Source organism: Cuculus canorus, chromosome 19 (genome assembly GCF_017976375.1).
Source record: "Cuculus canorus isolate bCucCan1 chromosome 19, bCucCan1.pri, whole genome shotgun sequence".
Lineage (NCBI taxonomy): Eukaryota > Metazoa > Chordata > Aves > Cuculiformes > Cuculidae > Cuculus > Cuculus canorus.
The window spans coordinates 2933782-2957752 of NC_071419.1; the positions used below are offsets into that span (position 1 = coordinate 2933782).

Consider the following 23971-nt stretch of genomic DNA (forward strand, 5'->3'; position numbering starts at 1 on the left):
GGAAAGAGCATCCTCTGACAGGAGGAGTCAGTTAGGAGTCAGGCAGTTAGTCCGCTAGCATTTGCAAGCTAGAGCTGCTGGCTCTACACTGATTTTCCTTTAGCTCAAAAGGCAGGTGGTGGCGGTTGGGTTAATACCCTGCTGATGAGCCGTGCGAAGAGATTATGATCTGGGCTCTTCAGAAAGTTTCATTATCGCTCTTCTTAAAAGTGAGTTCTCCTGCACCATCCCTCTTCTGAGGCATCTCAGTCAGGTAATGCTTGGTGTGGTTTGGTTGTTTTTTGTTTGGGTTTTTTTTTTTTTTAATTTGGGAATCAGAGCATGCTTTTATGAGATAATTTTCAAGCTAGTATCTCCTTAATCATAATTTCCTGGAGAGTATTTGCATCTTATAATTTAAGTGCTTTGAAACTGGGGATCAAGTGAAACTGTTAACCACCACGAGATGAAATTCACATTTGCACCTTAATCGCATCTGAGCTTTCTCAAATGCTGCAAGTTAATTACACCCCATTGTGATCCTTTGATATTTGAGTAATTTTGGAGCACAAAGGCCAAACCTTGTGCTCATTGCCTTTTAGAGGCTTCATTCTTCAGCTAACACACAAAAGTTTCATTATGTTCTGGTTTTGGCGTGGGTTAAGCTGTATTGGTGGAGAAGATTTGATATGTGGATTCAAGGTAATTATTACCATTCATTGGAAGTTCAGTTGTCCAACTGTAGGCAAGTTTCTAGAGGTCATGAGTATCTTGGAGAGTTCTTGGGGTTCGGGGCATCTCTTTGGGACCCACTTATATCTTCAGTGATTGCTTGGCATCGTGTTGTCAAACACAAAGTGTGAGCATTCCTGCCTGGGTGGAAATTGCTGCACCTCATCCCATCAGAGCAGTTCTAGTCTGAGTGGTTCACTTGGCACTTGTGGAGGAGCACCTGGCAGGGGCTCCTGAGTTCCTTTCCATTCCAGCTGACGTGCTCTGGGCAAGTTTTATGTCTTGCTGCATCTTGCCTTCCTTTCTGCAAAATGGGGTTAGAGTTACTCTTGCACCATTGCAAAGTATTTTGCTGTCATTAGGTTGAAAAGTTTCTCCGCCTACCAGTTCAGCATCGTGAGTTGCTTCACAGAATGCTGCTAAACCAGCAAATAACTCCTATCTGCCTTCAGTTCTCACTGTCCCCATGAATCAAAGCCACAGAGGTAGCGTTCTGTGTGGCCCTGGGTCAAATGTAGAGTTGTGTGCAGCCGCAGGGGAGTTGTGTAAGCGAGGGAATGCGGGATGACTTTTGCTTTCAAGCAGGCAATGGGGAATTTGAATTGGAATCTCTGACAATGACGCAGCTTGTTGGAGCCATTGTGAATTGAAATAGGGTCTTATTCAGCTCTGCTAATAAGAGGGTAAATGCAACTAAATACAGCTGTCTTCCTCGCTGTCATTTGGTATTTATTAGCAAATATGCAGTGGAATTGAATCCCTTGTAAGTACTCTGCAGCTAATGGTAGATAGCAATTAACTGAAATGACTACTGTTGAGCACTGATGCTACCATCAGGGAGAGGAAGAGGAAATCTGGAGCCAGCATGCAGACCCAGCGGCTTCCAGGACTCCATGTAGTTTTCCCCTCTGGATTCTCTATTTCTTGCCCTTGTCAAAAGACTGCAGTGAAAACCGCTTCATCTTAGAGCTCCGGCTTGAACAAACACTTCTCAAGCAGCATCGGGGATGTGTGTGTGTACGTAGTATTGTCCTATTCTCCGTTCGGGGGTCACGGAAAGGACTCGCTGCGGTATTGCTGCCAGTGAAAGTGTGTGGAGTGGGAACCTTCTCCCCTCCAGATGTGTTGGTGGCATGGAGCTGCCTCTGCAGCACCTCCCGTGCTTTAGGAGATGTGAAAGGAACTGGCCCAGATGCTTGAAACTAGTTCAGAATCTGGGAAGAACTGCACGCAATATCCATTGTCTCATCTTTAGCCTTTCCTCTACAAACACAACAAGAGGATTTGTTTTCTTCCCCTCACTAATAAGGTGACGTGCAGATCAAAGTAGCTTCTGCCCGCCACTGGCTGGAGGGAAACCAGCACGCGGAAGCTGGTTTCAGACTACCAAAAGCAGTTTGAGTCAGGCTAATTTCACATATGTCTTGATTTGTTTGTCAGTCTTCTCTGCCAGCCTGTGTTTGCTATGGTGCCTTGGGGGGAAACGGCTTCTCGGGAGGGGGTTAGTGCTTGGGTTGTGACGTGGGTGGGCAGTGAGGGGCCGTGCTGCCAAAGGAGAGCTGTGGGCAGGGTAGAGAGGCATTGCTGGTGGCATTGCACAAGAACTGGCCTTGAGAGGGAGCTAATTGAGTATTTTCATTAGTGCCCTCCCTGCAAAACAGAGCAGGTTGCTAATGGGCGCATTGATGCGGAGGTACGAGCAGTGCAGGGGAGGATGAGTATGGAATAGGCGGAACGGAATGATCGATAGGTCTGGTGCCATGGCAATGTGATGATATTTAATGATGTAGAGTTGCAAGCACGTGTACTTACGAGCTAGTAATAAGATTTTCTGATCAGAGAGGGAGCCTCAGCTGTGTACGTGCTGGTGACAGTGATGACGTGAGCCCCAAGCCTGCTGCCAGGAGAGCACTTCGTGATCAGGAGCGACTCGGCCTGGGGCAGAGCAGCAGGAGAGAAACTGCCCCAAACAGGTTGTGAGAGTGCCCCAGGCAGGGAAGAGCAGTCTAGTTCGCTTACAGTGCTGGCCTGAGGCTAAATGGCTCTAAATTCACCATCGATAAATCAGGGCTGTGCATCAGGAGCATCTGGGATAGCTTTCCTCATGTAGGAAAGCCCATGGAAACAGTCAGACCCTTCATAAAATCACTCATTCATGTGGGACTTGAGCTTCTTCCAATGTGTCCCCGTGAGGTGGAGAGACCTGGGCAGCTTGAGCAGCTCGTGCCCATCTGTGTCATCTGGTGGTTCAGAGGCATCAGCTGCTTTTCATGTGCAGGAGCTGCATGAAGGCTGAGAAAGGAAATCACTGAAGGGGAATAAATCCCAGCTTGATTACTTTCTTTAAGGATGTGCTGCCAGTTAATTATTTAAATGCATATTTAGTTACTTAAGCCAGTGAATAAAAACTGAGCACCTGATAAACTCAATCTCTTTTTGATTGGGAAAAAAAATGTTTAATTGCCCCTGTCATCAGTGCTCTGAAATTACAAAATTACATTAATTTTTGTATAAAATTCAATCTTGTTGCAAATAAGATGCTGAAATCTGTTGCTTCTTTAATTCATATTGATAGATAAACTAAGAGGGTTTTTTTACTACTATTGATGTTTTTGATGGGGTTTTTTTTTCTGCCTTGCCTCCTGTCTAGAAGCTTGGGGTTTATTCCTGACTTGAGAGCTACAGCAGCTCTGATTGGGAATGAGTTTTTTGTGATCACCCCCACTAATATGAATCAAATGCCTATAAATGTCTTTTCTTTTCTGTTTTTAAAGGCAGTTTAATCTTGCAAGCAGGAAGAGGCTCTCTTCCCCTGTGAGACTTACAGTATTTAGGGCAGCAGTCAATGGTCTCCTAGCTCTGTTGTGTGACATGACTGTTTTCTTTGTAGCTTGGTGGGGTGGTTGTCAGCAGGACAAGTGCTGTGAGGAAGGCATTGCTGAATGCATGAAAGGGAGGATTGGAGTAAGACTAATTTAATTGCTAGACACTGTGGGGTCTCCTCTTTTTCTGCCTGCCTGCCCAGACAAGGGTCTGAGATGCAGACCTGAGAGGTCGGATGTCACTGTGCCCTGCTTTGGCTTCTGTGGCTGCATCTTCTGGGCTGCAGGAGCTGCAGCAGCGCTGAACTTGAGATCAGTGCGCAGCCTATGATCCTGCAGAGTAGCTCTTGGCTAAAGGCAGCGTGCGGTGACGTTTTCTAGCCTAGCAGGGGGAGGACAAGTGCGATGCTGTCCATGCAGTGTTATTTCTTGGACTATTTGGCAAGTGGAGTGTAAAGATTTGGGGGTGAGTAGGGTGTTGGCAGGTCTGACTGTAGCTCTGTGCTTATGAACACACATTCTGAGTAGGACTTCCCCTCTGGGGACCTGTCATCACCCGAGTCCTAATTATAGTGCTGTTTTGAGAGCAGTCATGGTGATTGTTGGTAATGGCACTGATAACACCTTGTGCTGTTTGCTTCGTTTCTTACTTGGCAGCATTCTTGGCACCTCCAGCGCTCCCAGGACCCTCACTGCCTTCTCTGGATTGCTTGAGAACATTTGATGCACAAGAGTCCTTTCACTTTGCCTGTGCACCTTTTTTAAAGGCATATTTTCACTCTTAAGGCGAGGCAGCCAAAAGGCGATCTGTGATGCAGATCATCATTAGCTGCTGTCTGACAGTGATGGATGACCCTGGGAAGCCTTGTTGTTAAAGGCAATATCTGCTCTGCCTGTTCTCCTCAGCTCCTGCCTTCAGATCAGTTATCCTTTAAAGAAGAAGTGAAGGTGGAGGGAGCATGGCTCTGCCATGTGTTGGATTGGGAAGGGAATTCCTTATCCTTGTCACCACACAGTGGAAGGTGACCATTTCTGCCTCACGGGAGTGTCGGAAGCAGCATCGCTTCCTGGGTTTGAAGTTGTAGCTGTCACATTGATGGATGCTGAGTGATCTGCCAGCAGTATGCCACTCACTCCTTCCTCTGGCAGAACACTGTGCAGATTGCCTAATGCATCTGTGGCCAAACATTGGGCTTATATTTGGCTTCTTACTGCTTTTAAGGATTTTCTCTCGGTTGTTTCTTAAACATCTATATTGCCCCTTTGAAGTACACTTTGCCAGAGGATCTCAAAGCGCTCCATCAGCCATCTTCATTGCTGCTTTAGAGGTGTATGTAACTCAGCGTGTGGAGGAGCTGTGGGACTTGCTTAGAGCTCCAGCTGGGAACTGTTGCTGGAACTGTTTGCTGTACAGAACAGCACTGTTCCAGTTTTTAGATTACAACTGATGTCTTCAAAACTTGATTCTTACCTGGCCAGGCTCGACATGGTCTGTAGTCTCCATCCATTCAGTGCTATACATGGTGTAGTCTTGGGTTTTTTTCAGACTTGATCGTCCCTGAAGGCTTTTGGACCTTCCTGGCAGCTTGTGGTGGGCCTGGAGTCTGGAATGTGGCTCCTGCCGATAGTTAGGAATCCTGCCTGTCTGGAGGAAGATGCAGATCTCTGTGAGTGGTTTGCACTGATTTAGGGTAAGACTTATGAAGGGAGTCCATGCCAAGTGGGCATTCCCATCTCCTAGTGCCTTTGTTCAAACCCATAGGCAAGGACATACCATGCTGACAGCTGAAAGGCGGAGCAGCGGGGGAATCGTATTAACAAGCTCTAGCATCTTAGCTGTGGAAGTAGGAAAAGCAGCTCTGCAGTGTCTCTTCTGAACCACACCATATGGCCAAGCCCTGGACCTTCAGCTTATCAGCAGGAATTTGCTGGCTCGGGAGGAACTGAATCTTCTTTTCTGGTATTAAAGATGTGAATAGTAGGTGCTTGCTGAGGTGGTACAGGCCTAGGCACATTGCCTGTGTGTCAGCAGAGGAGAACTTAAATACCTGAGGGGCAGAGTGGAGAAGGCTGTGTCTTCTCAGACAGAGATGTCTTAGAGCCCATTTGAATGGGCAGAGATGTGCTCTGTGGGATCTGCCTTCTGCTTTTCCACAGTCTGAGAACTGCTCAGATCATTTCTGGAACTTGCAACACTTCGTGGGTGGGAGACGAATGAGGTCTCTTCAGAGCTTGTCAGACCAATATGTGCTCCTCCCCAAAGATGACCCTCTTTTGGAGGAACCCTGAGCTCGCCCGCCTGACAAGGACTTCTGCTGTTACACACCTCTCCTTCTGGTTTTGGAGTAAAGAGGCACCAATAAGAGTAGCTGATATGACCACAGAGGCAAAGTTTTTAGGGAAGAGACCAGTTCAGAAAGAAGGGAGGCTTGCCTTCGACTCTGGCCGTCTCATGGACTCTTCCAGGGCCCTTTTTCTTCTTCGGTCAGTGCTGAAAATACATGAGTGAACCAAGACACATGCTTGTTTCTATATTTCAGCTGTGAACTCGCCTATCTGGTACCTGAAACTAACAGTGGAAGAAGGATATATTTCTTAGAGGAAAGAGGGCATTGCTTTCTCTGGGACCCTGGAAACAAAGGCAATGTTCCTTTCCCCTTGCATTTCAAGGGCAGCATATGGAGAGAAAAGGAAGTGTCCCATATAAACAAAGTTCAAGGTTCCAGCATCTTACCGATAATGTGTCCCAGGCAGCTGGAGTGAAGACTGGAGAGCAGTGCATGTTTTATGGATGTGAAGATGTCATCAGCATCTTCAAAACCCGAGGTCCTACCAGTGAATGTAACGGAGAGGCTTGTCTGCAAAATCATTCCAAGTAGACCTGAGCCCCGCCGCTTCCTTCTGCTGGTGGCCTTGGAGCTCTGGGTTTATGTTCAGAAAATGTGTAATGTGCAGAAGAAGTAGTAGGGGAGGCCACAGACGTGTGCTGTGGGAGGAACTACACACACATTACAGTGTAATGTGAGTCTGTCGTTGTTCAGTTTTCCCTTTCCTTTGCCAGTCTGTCAAGGTGGTTCGTGTTGGCTCACTTGAACAGCGGGCTTCTGTCTTCTGCCTTAATCACCCTTCTGGTCCTGTGGACAGTTGAGCTGTGGCCTTTGGAAGCTGTTGTGCTTGTAGTGTTTTAGTGTGCTTGAGTTTGTTCATTGACCTTTAGTTGGCTCCTTTGCCCTTGGCATTGTGTCTATGAGTGTTTTTAAGCTTGTGGTGACTGACCTGCATGCAAAGTGACTTCTCAGAATTAGCTCTGGCTGTGGAGCCCTGGGGGTGTGGGAAAGACAGGTGGGTTATAGAAGTGGTTTGAGTTTCTGCTAGTAATTGCTGTCCTTGGCTCTTGTCCCTTTTACATGGCAGCAGGGGCTTGGCAGAGTACGACGTGGAGAAAAAGCCTCCTCTCCCTTCCCCTTGTTTGCTTCGGTCCCAAACTGAGTGGTGATGTTAATTCGATAAGTCAGATACTCGGCAAAGCAGGCTGTTCGAGGACAAACAGATTTTAATTAAAGGCTGTGTGCACTGGAAGGTCATGTCACTGCATCGTGCCTCAATAGTTACTATGGGAACACCGGGAAAGTACCCGAAGAGTGAGTGTGTCTGTGTGTGTATCAGAATGCAGACCCCGAGGCACAAATCTCACTTTTGGTTATGTTTCCACTGGCAAATTGGCCTGAGCAAGTTGCCACCCCTGCAGTGTGTAGTTAGATTTTGTTGCTGTTAGTATTTTTTGTGTTGTGGGGATGGGAATCCTCACTTCAAGCTTTTCAAATCACACAACAACTTTGATCTGAGCTTGACTGCAATGCCATGAATTAAGGAAATTGGCCTCCAGCTCAGTTTTTAGACTGTTTATGTAACTCAGTTTCTTAAGAGAACCTGGATGCTGGGAAGAATTTTGTTTGTGTTGAAATTTGATCTGAAATGATATTGAAATTGGCTTCTGTCTCTGCTGTCTTCTAACTGGAATCCACCAATAATTCCTGTTATAGTGACTCATTCCTGCATTTCAAGTCCTCTCAAGATTCAGCTCTGCGAAGCTGCCTGAATTTAATCTTACTGATTTTGAGAGTAAGGTGTTCCTTGTCCTTCTTCAGTCCCAAGCCTTCTTTCAGCTGTTCGGGGTGTATCGTAGAGACTGATGATGACACTAGATTACCTCTCTAGTAATCTACAAACCACAGATGTGCTTTGGGACTGATGAAAACTTATGATCCCCAAACAGGTCCCTCTAATTCAACATTCTATAGCAGAACCTTATTCTTACTAATTTTCATGTGGTCTAGCAAAAGGATCAGTAGATATTTAGGATTAATAGTCTTAATATTTGTATTTCACCTATCTAACAGAAGTTGAGGGAGGGACTGATGCCGCATTGACTCTGCAAGCAGCCTTCTGGTGCAAGTGAAATAGCAAGTCAAATGTGGGCGTTGTAGTGAGCTTGAAATGAAATATTTTTGTGGAAGTTTGAGTTGGGAGCTCAAATGAGCTGCTTCACAATCCTGTTCTCCCTCTAATTACCGAGTGGTTTTGGGGACAAATGAACAGTGAGAGAGAAGCCATAGATGTGTTTGGAGGGAGAGTCTGAACCCACCTCTACCACCAGTATTTTTGTTTGTGCAGCCCTTGTGGGTTGTTCTGCTTTGGAGGATGCTGTTGGGCTGCCAGATGTTGGGAGTTTGGAGCCACACAGATCAAACTCAGCAGGGGGGCTGCCAGGCAAATAGCATTGGATTTTAGAGTTTATGCGCTGCTCATAGAGGACCTGGCTTTGTTTCCTGGCAGCTGAGAAAACACCATGCTGCCTGTTTGAAGAAAAAATGTGTCGGGTTTGGTATTTTGTATGCGTACCTCCCTTTGCGGCAGGGGAGGTGAGTGCTGCATGCAAGCTTGGGCAGGAGTAACTCTGGCCTGAAGTCGGGGTGTCCGGTGGCGGGTGGTGTCCTTGGGGAGAGAAGCCAGGGCGGCGCAGAGTGCCCTGCCTTGGCCAGCAGACCTCAGCCTTGGGCTGCAGAGACCCTGGTTGCAAGGGCTTGGTCTTGGCTCATCACAAGAGTGGCTTTGGGGGAAGCATCTATAGCTCAGTGGGAAACTACTGCAGGAGATGTTAGTTGGGCTTCTGCTATTGTAGTGATGCTGAGAAAGTTGTTCTCTTAGGCTGGGTACCAGACTCATGCTTCCCACAAATGTTCTTTGGCTGAGAACAGAACAGAAACCACCTCTGGATGTTTGTTATCTTTTGTCAGACCCTTGCTTTTCTGGCTCTGGACAAATGGGCTATGTTGTTTCTGAGGAGATGTCCACCTTTGACCTAAATGGTTTTGACTTTTAAAAATACATTAAGCATTAAGCAGGAAAGAAAAAAGCCAAAAAGATCCAAGAGGAGCAGGAATAGAGGAGCAGGAATGTGCCGTGTCCATCTGCCTCGTGAAGGGGCTAGCTTTGCAGCAGGCAAGGCACTTCCAAATGTAAGCCTTCAAATGTGTGCTCTGTCCCTTCTGAGAACTTTGGATACACATGGTCCAACAGTGACAACTGTAATTTGGAGAAGACTTGGTGGAGCCCTCAGAGGAGCGCGTTTCTTGAAGCGGTGTTGCTGGCTTCAGTCCTCTCTGCTGGCTCGCAAAGTACTCACGCTGACAGCTCGACGTGCACCACTGCCAAAGGTGTTGAGAAATGCCAGGGAGGCCAATGTGCACAGCGCCTGTGGAAAAAAAAATGACAGCAGGAGAGCTAATGAAAAGCAGACACCAAACACTGGAAGCTGCTCAGCCAAGAAATTCTGCACAGTCCAGTGTTTTCTCTGGTATTCAATATAAACGTGTTCCAATTTGGCTACCCTCTCCGTTACCCTGGGGAGAGTGGTGCAGGCATGAGCAGTTTGTGGCTTCTGCGCTGTGCATCGCCTGAAAGAGGAACAGATGCCATGTTATTTTGTCGATGTGAGTGTGCCTTGAGAGTCAAGGACCCCGAGTTTCTTGTTGAGATTCCCACCAGGAACCAGAGGAGGAACTGCCTTTGGCCACTTGGAGATGTTATCTGTAGATCTGAATGCTTCAGTGTCTCATACGTAGCAGGTTGGTTTCTCAGAGGGGCTCAATACCCACCGTGTCCACTGGAAGCTGGTGACTGCACTGATGAGGCGTGCCAGCTGCGTGTCCCCAAGGGGTTATTGCCCAAACAGTGTCTGACATAGGGCTGGTGCCTTGGGCTTGGGGCAGAAGGCAGAGAGGCAGCTGCTGCTTGGAGAGCGGCTCCCTCCAGGTTCGGGATGTTTGTAGTATTTTTCTGGTGCTGTGGGTAATTAAAGGTATACGATGAAGTGAACATTTTAACCGTGACATCGCAGGATGGATGCAGTGCGGTCTAACTCCTCTAGAAATGATGGTCTTGCTTTTGGCAGAATGGAGGCATCCTGCTTGGAACTGGCCCTGGAAGGAGAGCGCTTGTGCAAGGCTGGGGACTTCAAAGCTGGGGCAGCCTTCTTCGAAGCAGCGGTGCAGGTGGGGACAGAGGACCTGAAGACTCTCAGTGCCATCTACAGTCAGCTAGGCAATGCCTATTTCTACTTAAAGGAGTACTCCAAGGCCCTGGAGTACCATAAACATGACCTTACCCTGGCCAGGTAAGCATGTCAGCAGTGCTTCATCCTAATCGGATGCTGCGCGTCAGGGCTTGAGCGAAGGCGAGTTCTATGAGGTCTGAACCCTACGCCCTGAGGGAATCTGTCCCAGAAATAAACATCCTGAGGCATGGGCTGACTGTCCTGTGGAGAACTTGGGAGGCAAAAAGAATGGGCCAGCCATCTTCAGAGCAGAGAGAGGGATTGAGATGTGAGGGGGAGCTTGGAGCAAGAGCAGGGCAGTGTCCTATTCTCCCATCACCAGGTACTTGTTGTAAGTACACCTGAAGACATTAGAGCAGCTCACCTAAGACAGGAAAACCTAAGAATGTGTCTTCAAAATTGAGAGAGCTTCTGTGAAGCTCTCGAGTCAGGTGTGCGTGCTGGGAACTGCTAGGTGTGGGGTATGTACCGTGCAGTGCTTACTGCAGATTCAATTCTGCCTCCAGCAGTTGGTGAATAAAAGCCTGTGTGAGCTTCTTAACACCTGTTGTTCTTCCTGTCATCTTGTAGAACCATTGGGGACCGCATCGGAGAAGCCAAGGCAAGTGGCAACCTTGGGAATACATTGAAAATACTTGGGCAGTTTGATGAAGCTGTTGTTTGTTGCCAGAGGCACCTGGATATCTCTCAGGAGCAGGGAGACAAGGTAATTGGTTTGTGGCATCCAACAGGAAATTAAAAATAATCCGTTTGCAACTCAGTCTATGTGATTATGGTGAAGGTGGGCTTTGGAAGGAGGTAGAGTGTAAAACTCTCCCTTCTAACTGCATCGCAGGTCTCTTGCTGCTGACAGTAACAGCTGCCCTGACCATCAAGATTGGAAAGGAAAATGTGGGCCCTCCTGGCTTTGGCCATCTCTGCCCAGCAGTGAAAAGGTCCATATTGGGATGTGCAGTGTAATACCTTGCTGCTCCCTCTTCTTTCTCCCTTTAGGTAGGTGAAGCCAGAGCCCTCTATAATATAGGAAATGTTTACCATGCAAAGGGAAAGCACTTATCTTGGAACATGGCCCAAGACCCAGGCTACCTGTCTCAAGAAGTCAAGGAGACGCTACAGAAAGCTTCAGAATATTATGAGTAAGTATTCAAGCTTGACCAACCCTTCCTCCTGCAGGGCTCAGGGCTGGTCAGGCTCGGTGATTGCTAAAACACCTTTTACTCATCCCGCTCGGATTTTAATCTGTTTGTGGTGTTCCTGTTCTGCTGGCGAAGTTGAGGGTCTGCAGCTTAGCTGAGCTCTGACAACTGTTCGGCTCATGATAGATGCGTAGGGTGCAAGATGACAATTTACCAAGTCCTGGTGGAAGCCTTTCTCATGAGGGGGAATTGTTTCCTGGGCTACTGAGGATGTGGGAGCTCTGGAAGATGTTTGTTGCAAAGAATGAGACTGTGGGTTCAGCATTGTTGAAAAATCAGGCTGGTGAATAAGATTTTGCTACTGTAACGAATTCGGAATGTTCCCCTGAGACGCCAAGTTATGATGGCAAATTAATCTCGAGGAAGGTGAGAGAGGGACTGCAAGCTTTTATAGAATTAGAGCTAAAATTCATCCTGACATTGCCTTGGTAAAACTCAGTGTAGTTTGAAGTACGATCATGCAATTAAGTTCAATAGTCTGCTCCTCCTCAGAGCTATAATTGGAAGCTAAACTGTTTGCTCCTGTATCCCTTGCTGCTCTCTGCTGGCCCGAATGAGAAGGATCCCTGCGTGTCTCCATTGCTGAGGCTGCGAACAGGGGCTCCCTCACCTACGGGAAGAGGCTTTCACTTGAAGTCCTGGTTGTCCTCGTGAACCTGTAGTTTCTCTTGCTTGTAGCATCCCTCCCTTTACTTGAGAGTTTCAGGGATCACTCTAATGTCCCACACAGGAAGGTCGTTACCAGACTTTCGGGCTATTGCTTTTCTCCTCATACTTCAGAGTTTTGCTTCAATAATGCAGATTGTTTTAAGAAGCCTTTTTAAGTGAAGAAAGCAAAAGATCTTATATCTGTCTTCTCACATCTGAGGATGTGACCATGCCAATATATAACTCATCATCCTTTTTCCAAGGAGTGGTACACGTAGCATAGCCAGCAGGTAAATTTGTGCCATCTGGGAGCTCTGCACTTCCCTATGTGTTCTGTATGTCTAAAGGGGGGAAAAATAAGGTAAAGAAATGCTGGGAAGCTCCATCAGCCCTGCCATGGGATGTGGATCTTGCCCTTCACCCCAAGTTTGTCTCCATCCTACTGTACGTAATCTCTGTCCTCCTGTGCTCCTGGCTGTCCCCTGTATGCTGAGGTGACCATTTCTGATTTAACCCGGGAACCTACCAGACCACCAGTGTGTGAGCAGTTCCTGTACGCAGCTGCAGGTTGCCTGAGGTCGAGGGACTGAAGGGACTTGCGCCACTGGGTCTGCACAAGCTCGCAAGAGCTGCAGCTAGCTCAGATCACCAGGCTTTCACCTGCCAAGGGATGCACAGGGCAGGCAGCTGGGATGGGGAAATGCCTCATCCAAGGTTAGCTCTCCTTTCTTTACCGCACAGGTCTCTTTGTGTCTCCTGCAGAGAGCGTTGGCTGTCTCTCACCGGACGTTCTGGTCTGATTTCTTTCAGGAGGAACCTGTCCCTAGTGAAGGAGCTGGGGGACAGAGCTGCCCAGGGCCGTGCTTATGGCAACCTCGGCAACACCCAATACTTACTTGGCAACTTCAATGAAGCTATAGCCTTCCACAAGGAGGTAGGAAGCCTGCTGTGCCTTCTTCCTGGGGTCAGGAGCTGAGTCTGACTCTTGGGGAGCAGCCTTTCTTCTCGCCACAGCCCAGAAAGCACAAGGAGATGTTTGCCTTCATCTGTTTTTCTCGCTCCTGTGTGTACTCCAGGGTCTGACCTTGTTGTAGTAACTCAGGCTGAGCAACATCGTGCTCCAATCGCCAACACCACCTGATGAGTGGTTTGAGGGAAGGGTGCTGTTGGCTTGGAAACTAGAGGAGATCTCTAAGGACAAATTGCAGCTGGGCCTAGCAAGGCTTTTCGGCTCTTAATTTGTATCTGTCTAGGTCATAATAAATGCAAGCCATGAATTTAATTAAGCTGCTGAAAGAGCTGTTGATCAGGAATAAATGTTTCTTGTAGAACATAATAGCTTTCTCTAAAGCTTTACAGGGGGGTGAGGTGACACGGTTACTGCCCCAGTTCAAATGCAGTTCAGCTTTAGTTCAGATTATAATCAGCTTCCTTGGTGGAAGGTGCTCAGCACCTTGGGAAGTCAGTTCTGTCACAGCTCTTGTGATTTCTAAAATGCTGGAGAACAGCAGCCAGCAGTGCTGTGGGAGAAGGACCAGGAAAACTGCAGTATTTGGGACCAGGAGTAGATGCTGCAAGTAGAGGGCAGAGGGAAGCGTGGGCAGCCGGGGGTGTGTGATTGGAGAGGGAGGACTGAGGTATAGGTAAGGGCAGACAGAGGTCTGGGGAGCAGCTGCAGTGCAGACAATGTGAGATGGAGTGCACACCCGTGCGTGTTTCTGTGCTGTAGCATCACGCAAGTTGACAGCCTTGTTCCTCCACATTAGCCTGCTGATCAACCACATCCTTTCACAGCCTGACCCACAGCTCTCCCTTCACCTCTTTATTCTGCTATTGAATTGTGTGCATAACTTCCTTTTGCGTATTAGCTAGAGACACATACTGACCAGGCTGGAGTAGGAGTTAGAGGAGGCTGCAGCATTATTCCCACTTTTGCAAAGGCCCTTTGTGATCCCAAGTTGCAAAAGAGGAGAAAGACTTCCTGCTGCCTCCAGCTCTGTGCATCACTACCTTGCTGGGTGGGAGTTTTGCAAACCAAGAAGTTAAAAAAACCCCAAAAAACAGGAAAGCTGCTGTTTAACACAACCCTGGCGATGACCAGCCTGTACTCACTAATCTGTGTCTGCTGCAGCGCCTTGCTATTGCTAAGGAGTTTGGGGACAAGGCAGCCGAGCGGAGAGCGTACAGCAACCTGGGCAATGCGCACATCTTCCTTGGGAGGTTTGACATCTCTGCTGAGTACTACAAGTAAGTGGCAGGGGCTAAGGCAGTCTCAGGGCAGGCGTTTCCTGGAAATCCTGGGATGTGACTAGGGACCTGGAGGCCAATTGCATGTGTGGTGCTCAGCAGTGGCAAGCAGTACAGCCACCTGACAGCCTGCGGTGGGTACAGGCATGGTCTTCAATGCAGTGCATGCTTTTCTCTTGCCTTGCGGAGGTGCCATACAGTGACCAGGTCTCTTTATTTCCACCTGTTCCATGCAGGAAAACGCTCCAGCTCTCCAGACAACTCAAAGACCAAGCAGTAGAAGCCCAGGCTTGCTACAGTCTTGGGAACACATACACGCTGCTTCAAGACTATGAAAGAGCGATCGAGTACCATCTAAAACACCTGGTCATAGCACAGGAGCTGGGAGACAGGTAAGGGACTGCCTCAGGAGGTGGTGTTTCTGCTCCTGTGGGTTCAGCACATTGACCCTTCCCTCTTGATTTATTGTTCTCTACTGCTGAGGCTAAGCAGTGGTGATGTGTTCTTGAAAGTGTTTAGAAATATAACTTAGAGATGCATCTTTTAGAAATAGGAAATGGATGATCTTTAAGGTTCTTTCCAACCCAAACCCTTCCATGATTCTATGTCTCTGAAGCCAGGCTTTAGTCCAGTCGCCTGTCAAAAATATAACATGATTGACATCTTTATCATGTCATTCAAACCTGAAGTTTGTCATTAAAGCCAGGTCTGTGTGGGCTGAGTGAGATCTCTGATAAGAGGTACTTCAAGAAAATGCACCGTATTCAGTGCTTTGCAATGTGACTACGGCTGTGTTAGCCCAGAAGGGCCCCTCTAAAGGTTCCTCGAGTTCACAAAATTATATCTTCCGTAGAAACTATGTGTAGAAACATACATACGTGGTGCTTCGTCCTGTTGTTCTGAGGTGATGCTGGCAACTTCCCTGTAGAAACGCATGAGGTTACATAGAGAATGTGGAGATTGTATTTATATATTCTTTGAGAGGTTTATTCCTTTGTCCTGGATGCACTCTCTGTGGTCCTGGTGCCTTCTTGCAGCTGACGTGGCTTTGCAACCACCTTGTTGAGTGCTGCTGCTGCTGGCTCTTGGGAAGCTCTCCTCCACTAGATGGAGCAGAGGCATTAACATGGGAGCGCTGTGGTGCTGTCCAGGCAGTATCTGCTCAGAGAAGTTATAATCCCACCCAGGGGTGAATCATGCTGTGGGGGTGCAGGCCTGTGGGCTCCTGCATTTCTGGGAACACACCCTATGAGCAGAAGGTATTGAACAGGGTGACAAGAAAAGTGTTTAAATGCTGATCAACCCGCCCAAACCTCTGAAAAGGGAGTTGCAGTCACGCTGAACCTCCCCCTGCGCCCCCATGTGCTTTTTTTATCCCATCACCCCCCACATCTGCTTGGTTGCGGAGCTGAGCAGGCTCTGATGAGCAGTAGGTCTCTGCCTGCTCGTGCAAACGGGCGCTGAAGCTGGCTCCGAAGACGCCTGAGCGTCTGGCGAGGACTGACTGCACTTGGAGGCTGGGGGTGAGGGGTGCCCAGGGCAGGTTTCACACTCACCTGCTTTCTCTGGCTGCTGAAAACAAGAAGCATTGTCCTGGAGGCCTTGTGGAAATGAGTTGATGTTTGCTTGGCTGTTGCACGTAGTTTGTTTGTGTGTGCATCCTGGGCGATGTGGTGCTGGTGTTCAGCAGAACGTTGCATGCCTGCAATATTCTTTCCTTGACATAGAATCATGGAATGGTTTGGGTTGGAAGGGACCTTTAGAACCCATCCAGTTCCACTGCCTGCCATGAGCAGGGGCACCTCCCACTGGATCAGGGGCTCAAAGCCTTTTTTAACCTGGCCTTGAACACCTCCAGAGATGGGGAGCAGCCACAGCTTCTCTGGGCAACCTGGGCCACGGCCTCGACACCCTCACAAGAAAACATTTCTTCCTAAGATTTCCTCTTAATCTCCCCTCTTTCAGCTTATAATTGGTCCCCCTTGTCCTATCCCTGCACTGCCCGATCAAGAGCCCCTTTCAGCGCTGGATGCTGCTCTAAGGTCTCCCTGCAGCCTTCTCTTCTCCAGGCTGAACAACCCCAACTCTCTCAGCCTGTCCTTGCATGGGAGGTGCTGCAGCCCTCGGATCATCTTCATGGCCTGCGCTCTTGCTAGTTTAGCTCTGGGCTATTGTTGAACTAAAAGATTGGATGTTACATGTCCTCTTGATCCATTGTGCATCTCTGGAGAAGAATCTTTGCTGTGCGAGGTGGAAGCTGGTCAGGAGCTCTGGCTTCTGCCCTCAGGCTCACAAATGATGCCGCATCATTGTAGGCCCTTGCTGAGCTGCTCAGCTTTATTCTACTGTGGGTGCAGGACCACTTCTGAGGCACGTTCCCTGATCTTGCTGACCTCAGCATAAGAAGAATTTGAGATGTACATTTATTTATTTATGTGCATTTAGTTCTCCTTTGCAGAACACTTTTATAGGTGTAAACCTAGCTAGGAGGCCTGGCTGGCTGTGCTCTGGAGAAGGAGGCCCTGAAAGGGCTGCTGTGCTACTGGGTTCTGCCCAGCATTTCTGTGGTTGACAGTTTCCTGTTTTGCAGGGTGGGAGAAGGAAGAGCCTGCTGGAGTCTTGGAAATGCCTATATCTCCCTGGGGAGCCATGAGCAAGCCTTGCACTTTGCAAGGAAACATCTTGAAATCTCCCAAGAGGTAAGAGAAGCTGGTTCAGATTAGAGGCAATCAGCTGTTCCTGTTGGGAGGAAGACTTTATGCCAATAGATTGTGTTCGTGTAGCTCTTCTCTTGCTATGACTGCTCTGGAAAGTCCTTGTCAATGTGCTCTTTCAATGGTGTCTTTAGGAACTGCAGAGCTTTGCTGGAAAATATTGGTTTTACGGGAGGCTCCCAGCTTTCCCCTTAATTACGGCGAGTACATTTGCTGTCCATTGCTCTTAAACGATCTTCCTGGCTGAGAAAGGACCTGGGGACTGCCTTGTCTGCTGGGCAAGGTGTTTTGCACCCAACTGCTGTGAAGGAACTCTGATACCTCTGGATGTCCAGTCTGTTGATAAGACACCGCTGTTTCCTGAGCAGAGGGCTGATTGAGATGGGCCTTTTGATTCTAGCTGTGATCTGACCAAATTTGCTGGCAAGTTGAGTACCTGGAGAAAACAAGGCCAGCTTCTACCTGGTGGCTGGGTGCTCTAAGCCTGCTATGTATGGCACTGCCACAGTGCGTACATGTGACAAGTTATTTCCTCTTAGTGAAGCTGACACGGGGTCCCAGCTGAGAGGTGATGAACTCTAGCATTGCCGTAATACATCGATTGCTGACGCTGGCCGAGCACAGCCTGAAGCTAACCCTGTACCACTGCCACACCATTTGGGGCTTCATTGTGAAGCTCCACTGGTTTTCACAGCTGCAACTTTCCTGCTGTAAGAATATAGGGTATTTTTAGGTGGGTCAGAAGTACAGAAAGCTCTTTCCAGTGTGCTGTGAGGAAATCAGCCATGGCCTCTTTAGTGTCCCCAGATGAAGAAGTTGCCCCAGTGAAGTACTAATTGAAATCATCATATGTAAGTGCTTTGTGTGTTCTCCTGCCTCTCTGGTAGGTTGGCTAAATCTTGGGATAGGGCTGACATACCAGCCTAATTTTGTATTTAATTATACTTAGCAGACATGGGGAAGAAAAGATGTTCTTTGGCTCTGTACATTTTAGGACAAAATAGGTTTTCCAGCTTTGGTCTGCTAGGACTGCTGGAGCATGGGGCTGGCTACTCGGAGACAGATGTCACCTTGGCGATGTGTGGTGGGGATGGGAGCAGTCAGTGGTCCTGGTGACATCTAGGGTGGAGGGGAAGCCCATTGGAGTAGGGGTTCACAGTGGTGTTGTCATTTTGGGGTGATGGCTGTGATTACAGGACGTGTCAGCAGTTACTCATGGCAGGTGGCTAATAAACTCCCCCACATCATTAATTATGGAGCAGTGCAGAGCCTGCCCGTTTGTGAGGAGAGCCTGCATTAACATCTAGCAGCTAGCAATTCTGTTTGAAAGCTAATGTTTTATTTTAGCCTTGGGAACTGAGTGAACTGCTTGTGGGGTTGTGACAAGCACCAGCAGTTTGTCCAGGAAAAAACTAGAGCGGTTAAACCTTTGCACACTGCGTTTAGCTCATTTCTCATCACCCTCTCCCCCTTCTACCCTGACATAAATCTGATGGTGACATTTGAATCCAGATGAAACCTGCTCAGGGTGAGCACGTTGGAAGCGGCTGCGGGGTGAGCAGAGGTTACTGGAAAATTTCTTCTTCAACAGCTGGAGTGAACCTAAAAACCTTGGAAGCTGTCCCAGCTCTGAGGCACTGCTCTGCAGCACCTTTCCCATCTCTGTGTGTGGCAGGGGGGCTGTTGGGAAACTGAGGCATCGGAGCTGAGGGCAGAAAGCAGGGCTCTGCTGTGGTATGTGTGGCAGATCCTGCCTCGGATCGTTGTCCTGCCAACGTGTTAATGGGGCCTTGGAGACTATCTGGAACAAGTGAAAGTCGGAGGAGCATTTAACTGAGCGTCAAGGACTTGCAAGACCTAACCAGGACATCGTAATTTCTCTGGAGATGATGTCAATAGCAAATCTCTTGTAATTGGCAGGGGATTTATGCCCGATGATAAGCTGTTTGATCTGCCTGCCTTTACTGGTGCTTGGGGCTTTGTCATAAATAATGTGGGGATTTATGGTTTTGTTCTAGGATGGCTCGTGCTGCAGTCTATCTCGAAGGACCACAAAAGAGCTGTTGTGAGGCATTTAATAGGGAGTCAGACCTCTCCAAGGGAACAGCCAAGGTCTTCCTCTGTAACGGAGGCTGCTATTCCTCTGAAGATTACAGACTGTTTCTGAGCGACCTCTGTGTTTGCTAGTGATATGCAGCACAGTGATTTTCTTGTTTCATTAAACTTTTCAGAAAGACCCATCAGTGTGTCTTACAACTCTCCATTTTAAGGAGCAGAAGCCCATGGAAAGATCTCTTCCTGACTATGTAATATCAGCTTCCTCAGCCCAGGAAGAGACGGAAATTTGGAAAAATTTGGATTTTGAGTCTTGTTTGGGTAGATGACTAGGAACAGCTCAAAGCTGTATGGGCCTGAGCCAGGAGGGAAGGGCTTTCAGAGCATCCAAGCCCCGTGTGTGACGCTGCCCACATGGCTTATAGTAATGGGGCTGGCTGGTGCTCAGGAACTATGGAAATGCTTGAGGAAGGGGGCTGAGAGCTCCAGGGCGCTCTGCCAAGCTGTATGCGGCTACAGGACAAACCAGGTGTACACGTTTACCTCTGTCGCAGTGGGCAAGCTGTGACCCCTCAGTTCGTTGTACCAAACTCCATGGCATTGTGTTTTGTGATGCACACAACACAGCATGCATGGACCCTCTCCCAAATTGCCCCAGAGGAATAGTTTTGGAGAGTTACTTTGCTGTCGAAAGCTGGGCTGCGTGGTTTATGGTGGTGTCTCTGAGCTTTCTTCTGACTGGATGTGCGTTTGCTTTGTTATGGGACTGGCAAAGCCTTTGGGGCTGTTTGCTTAAAGTGTGTTGCCTTTTAACCAGCTGCCCTGTTGGTTTTCACCCTGCAGATCGGAGACCGGAACGGGGAGCTGACAGCACAGGTGAACATGGCCCAGCTCAAGTCAGCCCTCGGCTTGGGCCCTGGGGACGAGGACGTGGGCTTGGCTCACCACTGCTCTGGCTATGAAGCACAAGGTGAGTTTCTGGGCTTTTGCTGGCACTGCAGGGCTTTGTAAAAGATGTGCATGAGGAGGGGGAAGTGTTTGCAAGTGGGCAACATTCAAAGAAATATGAATGCCAGAGTGCAGTGAGGCTATCAAATGCCTCTAGCAGCAAGGAAACTGCAATATGTTTGCTCTGTGCTTTCCATAAGCTGCAAAAGCAGGCAAGGATCCACCCCAAAGAGAGCACAGAATGAGTTAATGGAATTAATCTGCATTGGGAATGAAATTCCTGTGCCAAGCAGCAAACCAGCTTTTGTCTCTTTTAAAGCTCCGCAGGGCCCTTTTGACTGATTTTGACTGATAGAGCAAGCTTTCAGACATTGACTGGCAAGGATTTTTGGCTGCTCTCATTCTGATTAGCACCCAAGGAATGAGCCTGCAGCAGAAACTTGAAGCCAGGCTGTGAGCATCCGCGTGCTGGGTGCTGTCTCCCCCCCTGCAACGCCTGCAGTGATGCCCAACTTGGAAACAAAGATGTGGCAAGATTGGGTCACAGCAGATAGAAGGGCTTTACTCGCCACACTTGGCCCTGGGTGATCTGCCTCTGCTCTCCAGGGAGGAGGAGGGCACAGCAGAGCTCTTGCGCTGTCAGCCTGCCATGTCCCCAGCTTGGGGACCGTCTGCCCATCCTGGAGCTGCCCGCTGCAGGCGTTTGGGGGTGCCTGGCACACGGCGCTTCCAGCTAGTTGCTCTGTTGCTGTGCACAGACTTATTAATTCACACAGATGAAACTGCATCCCGGGAGGTGCTGGCTGATTAAATATGACCTTGTTAGTGCAGATGCGTTTTCTCAGGTGGTGCGTTCCCTTTCCCGTTGGTAGAACTGGCACAGAGAAGATGGTGCTGGGACTGAGGCACAGTGTCCTGGGAGGGAGAAGGGCTGGCTGCGTGTTTGCTCTCTGTATTGATCTTGAAGGTGTAGCCTGCTGTGTTGGTGCTAAATCTTTTCCTGAGAAGTCAAGCCATGGGCAAGGGAGCCAGCGAGTCCTCCTGTGCCCCATCAGGAGCTGAGCTGTTTCCTCAAAAGCCATGTGGACCACACGGGATCCTTCTGTGCCTCAGGTCCATCTTTGTAACACCTGGGAAACACATCAGCGAGTGCCTTCTCTTCATTCCCAGCACCTTGTTAGGGGCTTACTTTCTAGGCAATTTATTTTGCTCTGAAAGGGGAATGGGAATGAACCTTGGTGTTGCTGCTGCTCCTGGGACAGTGAGGTGTGGAGCAAACAAGTGATGGGGTGCTGGGTCCCTCAGGCCGGGCAGTGCAGGAGGGCAGCGCCAAGGACCCCGTGGGCATGAGTGCTGCGTGCTGAGATGCTTGTCTGGCTGGATGCATGAGCACAGTGTGTGGAAGAGCTGCAGCAGAAGGGATCAGGCCTGGTTTACCTGGGAGAGGGGCTCTGCAGGTCTGACTGTATTGCATAACCAGGAGTGCACAGCCTTTTCTTAGCTGGAAATAATAAAAAAATAAAGCAAGAAGGGGTCTCTGCTCTCGTAACACATTCCCCACTGCATCTGAGCTTGAATGTGACACAGTATGGACTGGCCTGGTGTCAGGCATTGAGCTGGTGTCCTGCTAATGGCAGGAAAGTGCACTTTGCAGGTCATGGAGAGTCTTGGGCTGTGCAGAGCCCTTCCTTGGGGGAGCTGAGCCTGGCATGTGGCAGTGTCCACCACGTGGGTGGTGGCAGAGCCTCACAGCCTCCATGGCACCTCACCATCTCGCAGCTGAGAGAGTGCCTGGCACTAAAGAGTTGGGATTTTTGCCTAAGGCATGTGGCAAGCCTGATCAGTCATTGGGATGAACTCTGAAGGTGAGGCAGGACAAGGCAGAGCCAGCCTGTGGGCTGCTCGCTGCCCTCCAGTGATCCAGATGTGCCTGTGCTGTGTTAACATCTGGAGCCAGTAGTGATTTTTCTCTCATCTGACAGAGCCAGAGCCATGGTGGGCTCTGTGTGTGTGATCGCTGCGGGGTGGGAAGAGAGCCTGCCTGGCTGTAGTCAGAGGCTGCAGTGACCACATTAATCTGCGGTGCCATTGCTCACATTCCCAAGGCTGGAGCTGTCGTTTACAGAAGGACAAAATGTTCACTGGAGAAAAAAACAGCAAATGACTGAGGATTGCAGTGTGGGAGGGACTGCAGTGCTTAGGGCAGGTTCCCTAGGGCTTCTCTGGTTGGTGGGATGTGGAGGATGCTGCCCCTTGCTAGGTCCTAGGAACCTGCTGGGGAGGTAAAAACCAGCTGCGTTTGGTGGCTGGGGCTGAGCAGCAGCAGCTTGCCAGAGGAAGGGAGCGAGTGTTGCAGTGCTTAGCAACGTGCGTGCTTCTGCACGTGCACCTCCGGTGGGAAAGGTGCTGTCTCTGTTGATTTGGAGAGAGGATGGATGTATAGGACAGCCTGTGCAGAGAAGGCTGGTTCCCTTGATTGTCCTTAGCTTTTGTTCTGGCTTCAGCTCTCATTCTGAATTTCAGCAGGGGATAAGAGAGGCCACCGATGTGTCTCTGAGCCCTTGAGAAGAAGGGATATGTATTTAATGGCTGCCAGGAACTTTGGTACCCTCCTGTGCACCTATTAAATGATTAGGGAAGCATAATTATTTATATTATTAATAGCAGCAGTTTACAGCAAGAGGAACATCTGTTTCTGTAATAGGAAGCAGGTGAGAGAGTTGAGATTCAAGTTGACTTCTGAGCCAGCCCTGCCTTTTGATGTCAGCAAATCTGATGGTGAGGAGAGCTTTCAGGTTTTTATTTTTCCCTTCAGATAATTTTCCCTGCTTAAGGTTATAAGATGTCTGCATATTCATAAGGACGCTAAAATCATCCGATAGGGCAGCAGTGTTATAAAACCCATTAATTTCATCAAGCAGGTGGAATCAAGTTTCATAGCAAGCTTTGAGTTCTGTACCGTTGGCCGAGAAGCCTTGAGCCAGACCGTCAGACTGTGACCTCCTTCACAGGTTACTTTTGCTTCTAAGTAAGTCTTGGGCTTTGCCCTCCACCAAATGGGCCTGAGGGAGGAGTGTCTGATGTTTTCCTCTGCTGTTTTGGCTCCTCTTCTGAGCTTTTTGTGGTTTTAATTAATATTCTGAGAGGAATTGGATGTCAGAAGGCAAAGCTGGAGGCCAGGGAAGTGGGGCAGCACTGCAAAAGTCTTGTGAAAGCAGCGACCTTGTCAAGAAATGCAAACAGGGAGAGCTTAAAGCAACAAACGGAAAGAAGCTGGAGTGTAACTAAAACATGAAGCAAATAAACAGAGGTTGTATCTGTTTTTCCAAACGCCCAAAAATGCGGCCCTGAAAACTGGTCTTGCAGTGTGTGAAAGGGGGCAAGTTAAGAATTGAGCACTGATAGGCTCTTGCCTTTGAAGAGAGGCAAGGGAACTTGCTGTGCCTGTAAGGGAGTTGTTTTGTAGGAGTGAAGGCAACCCTGGACAACAAGAAGTGGTGTCTGGTGCTTGAAGATGTCCTGTGGTGCCAACAGCCAGCTCTGCTCTCAGCACCACTGCTGGAGGTGGGCTGGGAGCACTGGCTGCCTGTGCCACCCTCTCTGGCTGCCCTCTTCGAGTTCGGTTGGTTTGGGCTGAGGTTTCAGCATCTGCTCGATAGAGTCAACTGTGTGGAGTGCTTGGTAGGAGAGAATCAGGGGCACGGAGCTGAGCCATCCCTAGACTGAGCCTCTCAGTGGGTAACTCAGATCTCTGGCATATATCGAACAGAGTGGTACCTTGCAGCGTTCCCTTCTTTAATTCCTCCTCGTCAGCTCTCCTCTCTGGAGCTGGCACCAACTAGGCCAGCCTGCCAGCTAGGAGAGGAGCACTCGCCCACCACCGAAGGGCTGGAAGTGCCAGACAGAGGCAGAGAGCAGCCCTGGCTGAGCCACAGTGCCTCTCCAAAGTGAAAACTGTCTCTGAGTTGCTTTTCATTTGTTCTTGGCAGCACGTCAGCCTCAGTTGTCGTCTCT

At 48.9% G+C, this 23971-nt stretch overlaps 1 protein-coding gene across 4 annotated transcripts in view; it reads left to right on the top strand.

The window, feature by feature from the left end:
- The window catches only part of GPSM1 (G protein signaling modulator 1), an 89357-nt gene that overhangs the window by 26243 nt on the left and 39143 nt on the right, over window positions 1-23971 (top strand). For 3 of the 4 annotated variants that reach the window (XM_054083864.1, XM_054083861.1, XM_054083860.1), the window contains exons 2-9: window positions 9988-10209; window positions 10720-10855; window positions 11143-11285; window positions 12804-12927; window positions 14125-14240; window positions 14477-14632; window positions 16831-16939; window positions 19853-19979. In XM_054083864.1, coding sequence (XP_053939839.1) covers window positions 9989-10209; window positions 10720-10855; window positions 11143-11285; window positions 12804-12927; window positions 14125-14240; window positions 14477-14632; window positions 16831-16939; window positions 19853-19979 — 1132 coding nt within the window. In that variant the 5' untranslated portion in view covers window position 9988. Of the gene's footprint in view, window positions 1-9620; window positions 9662-9987; window positions 10210-10719; window positions 10856-11142; window positions 11286-12803; window positions 12928-14124; window positions 14241-14476; window positions 14633-16830; window positions 16940-19852; window positions 19980-23971 lie in introns of those variants that run through there. The other variant, XM_054083862.1, reaches the window with a different exon arrangement.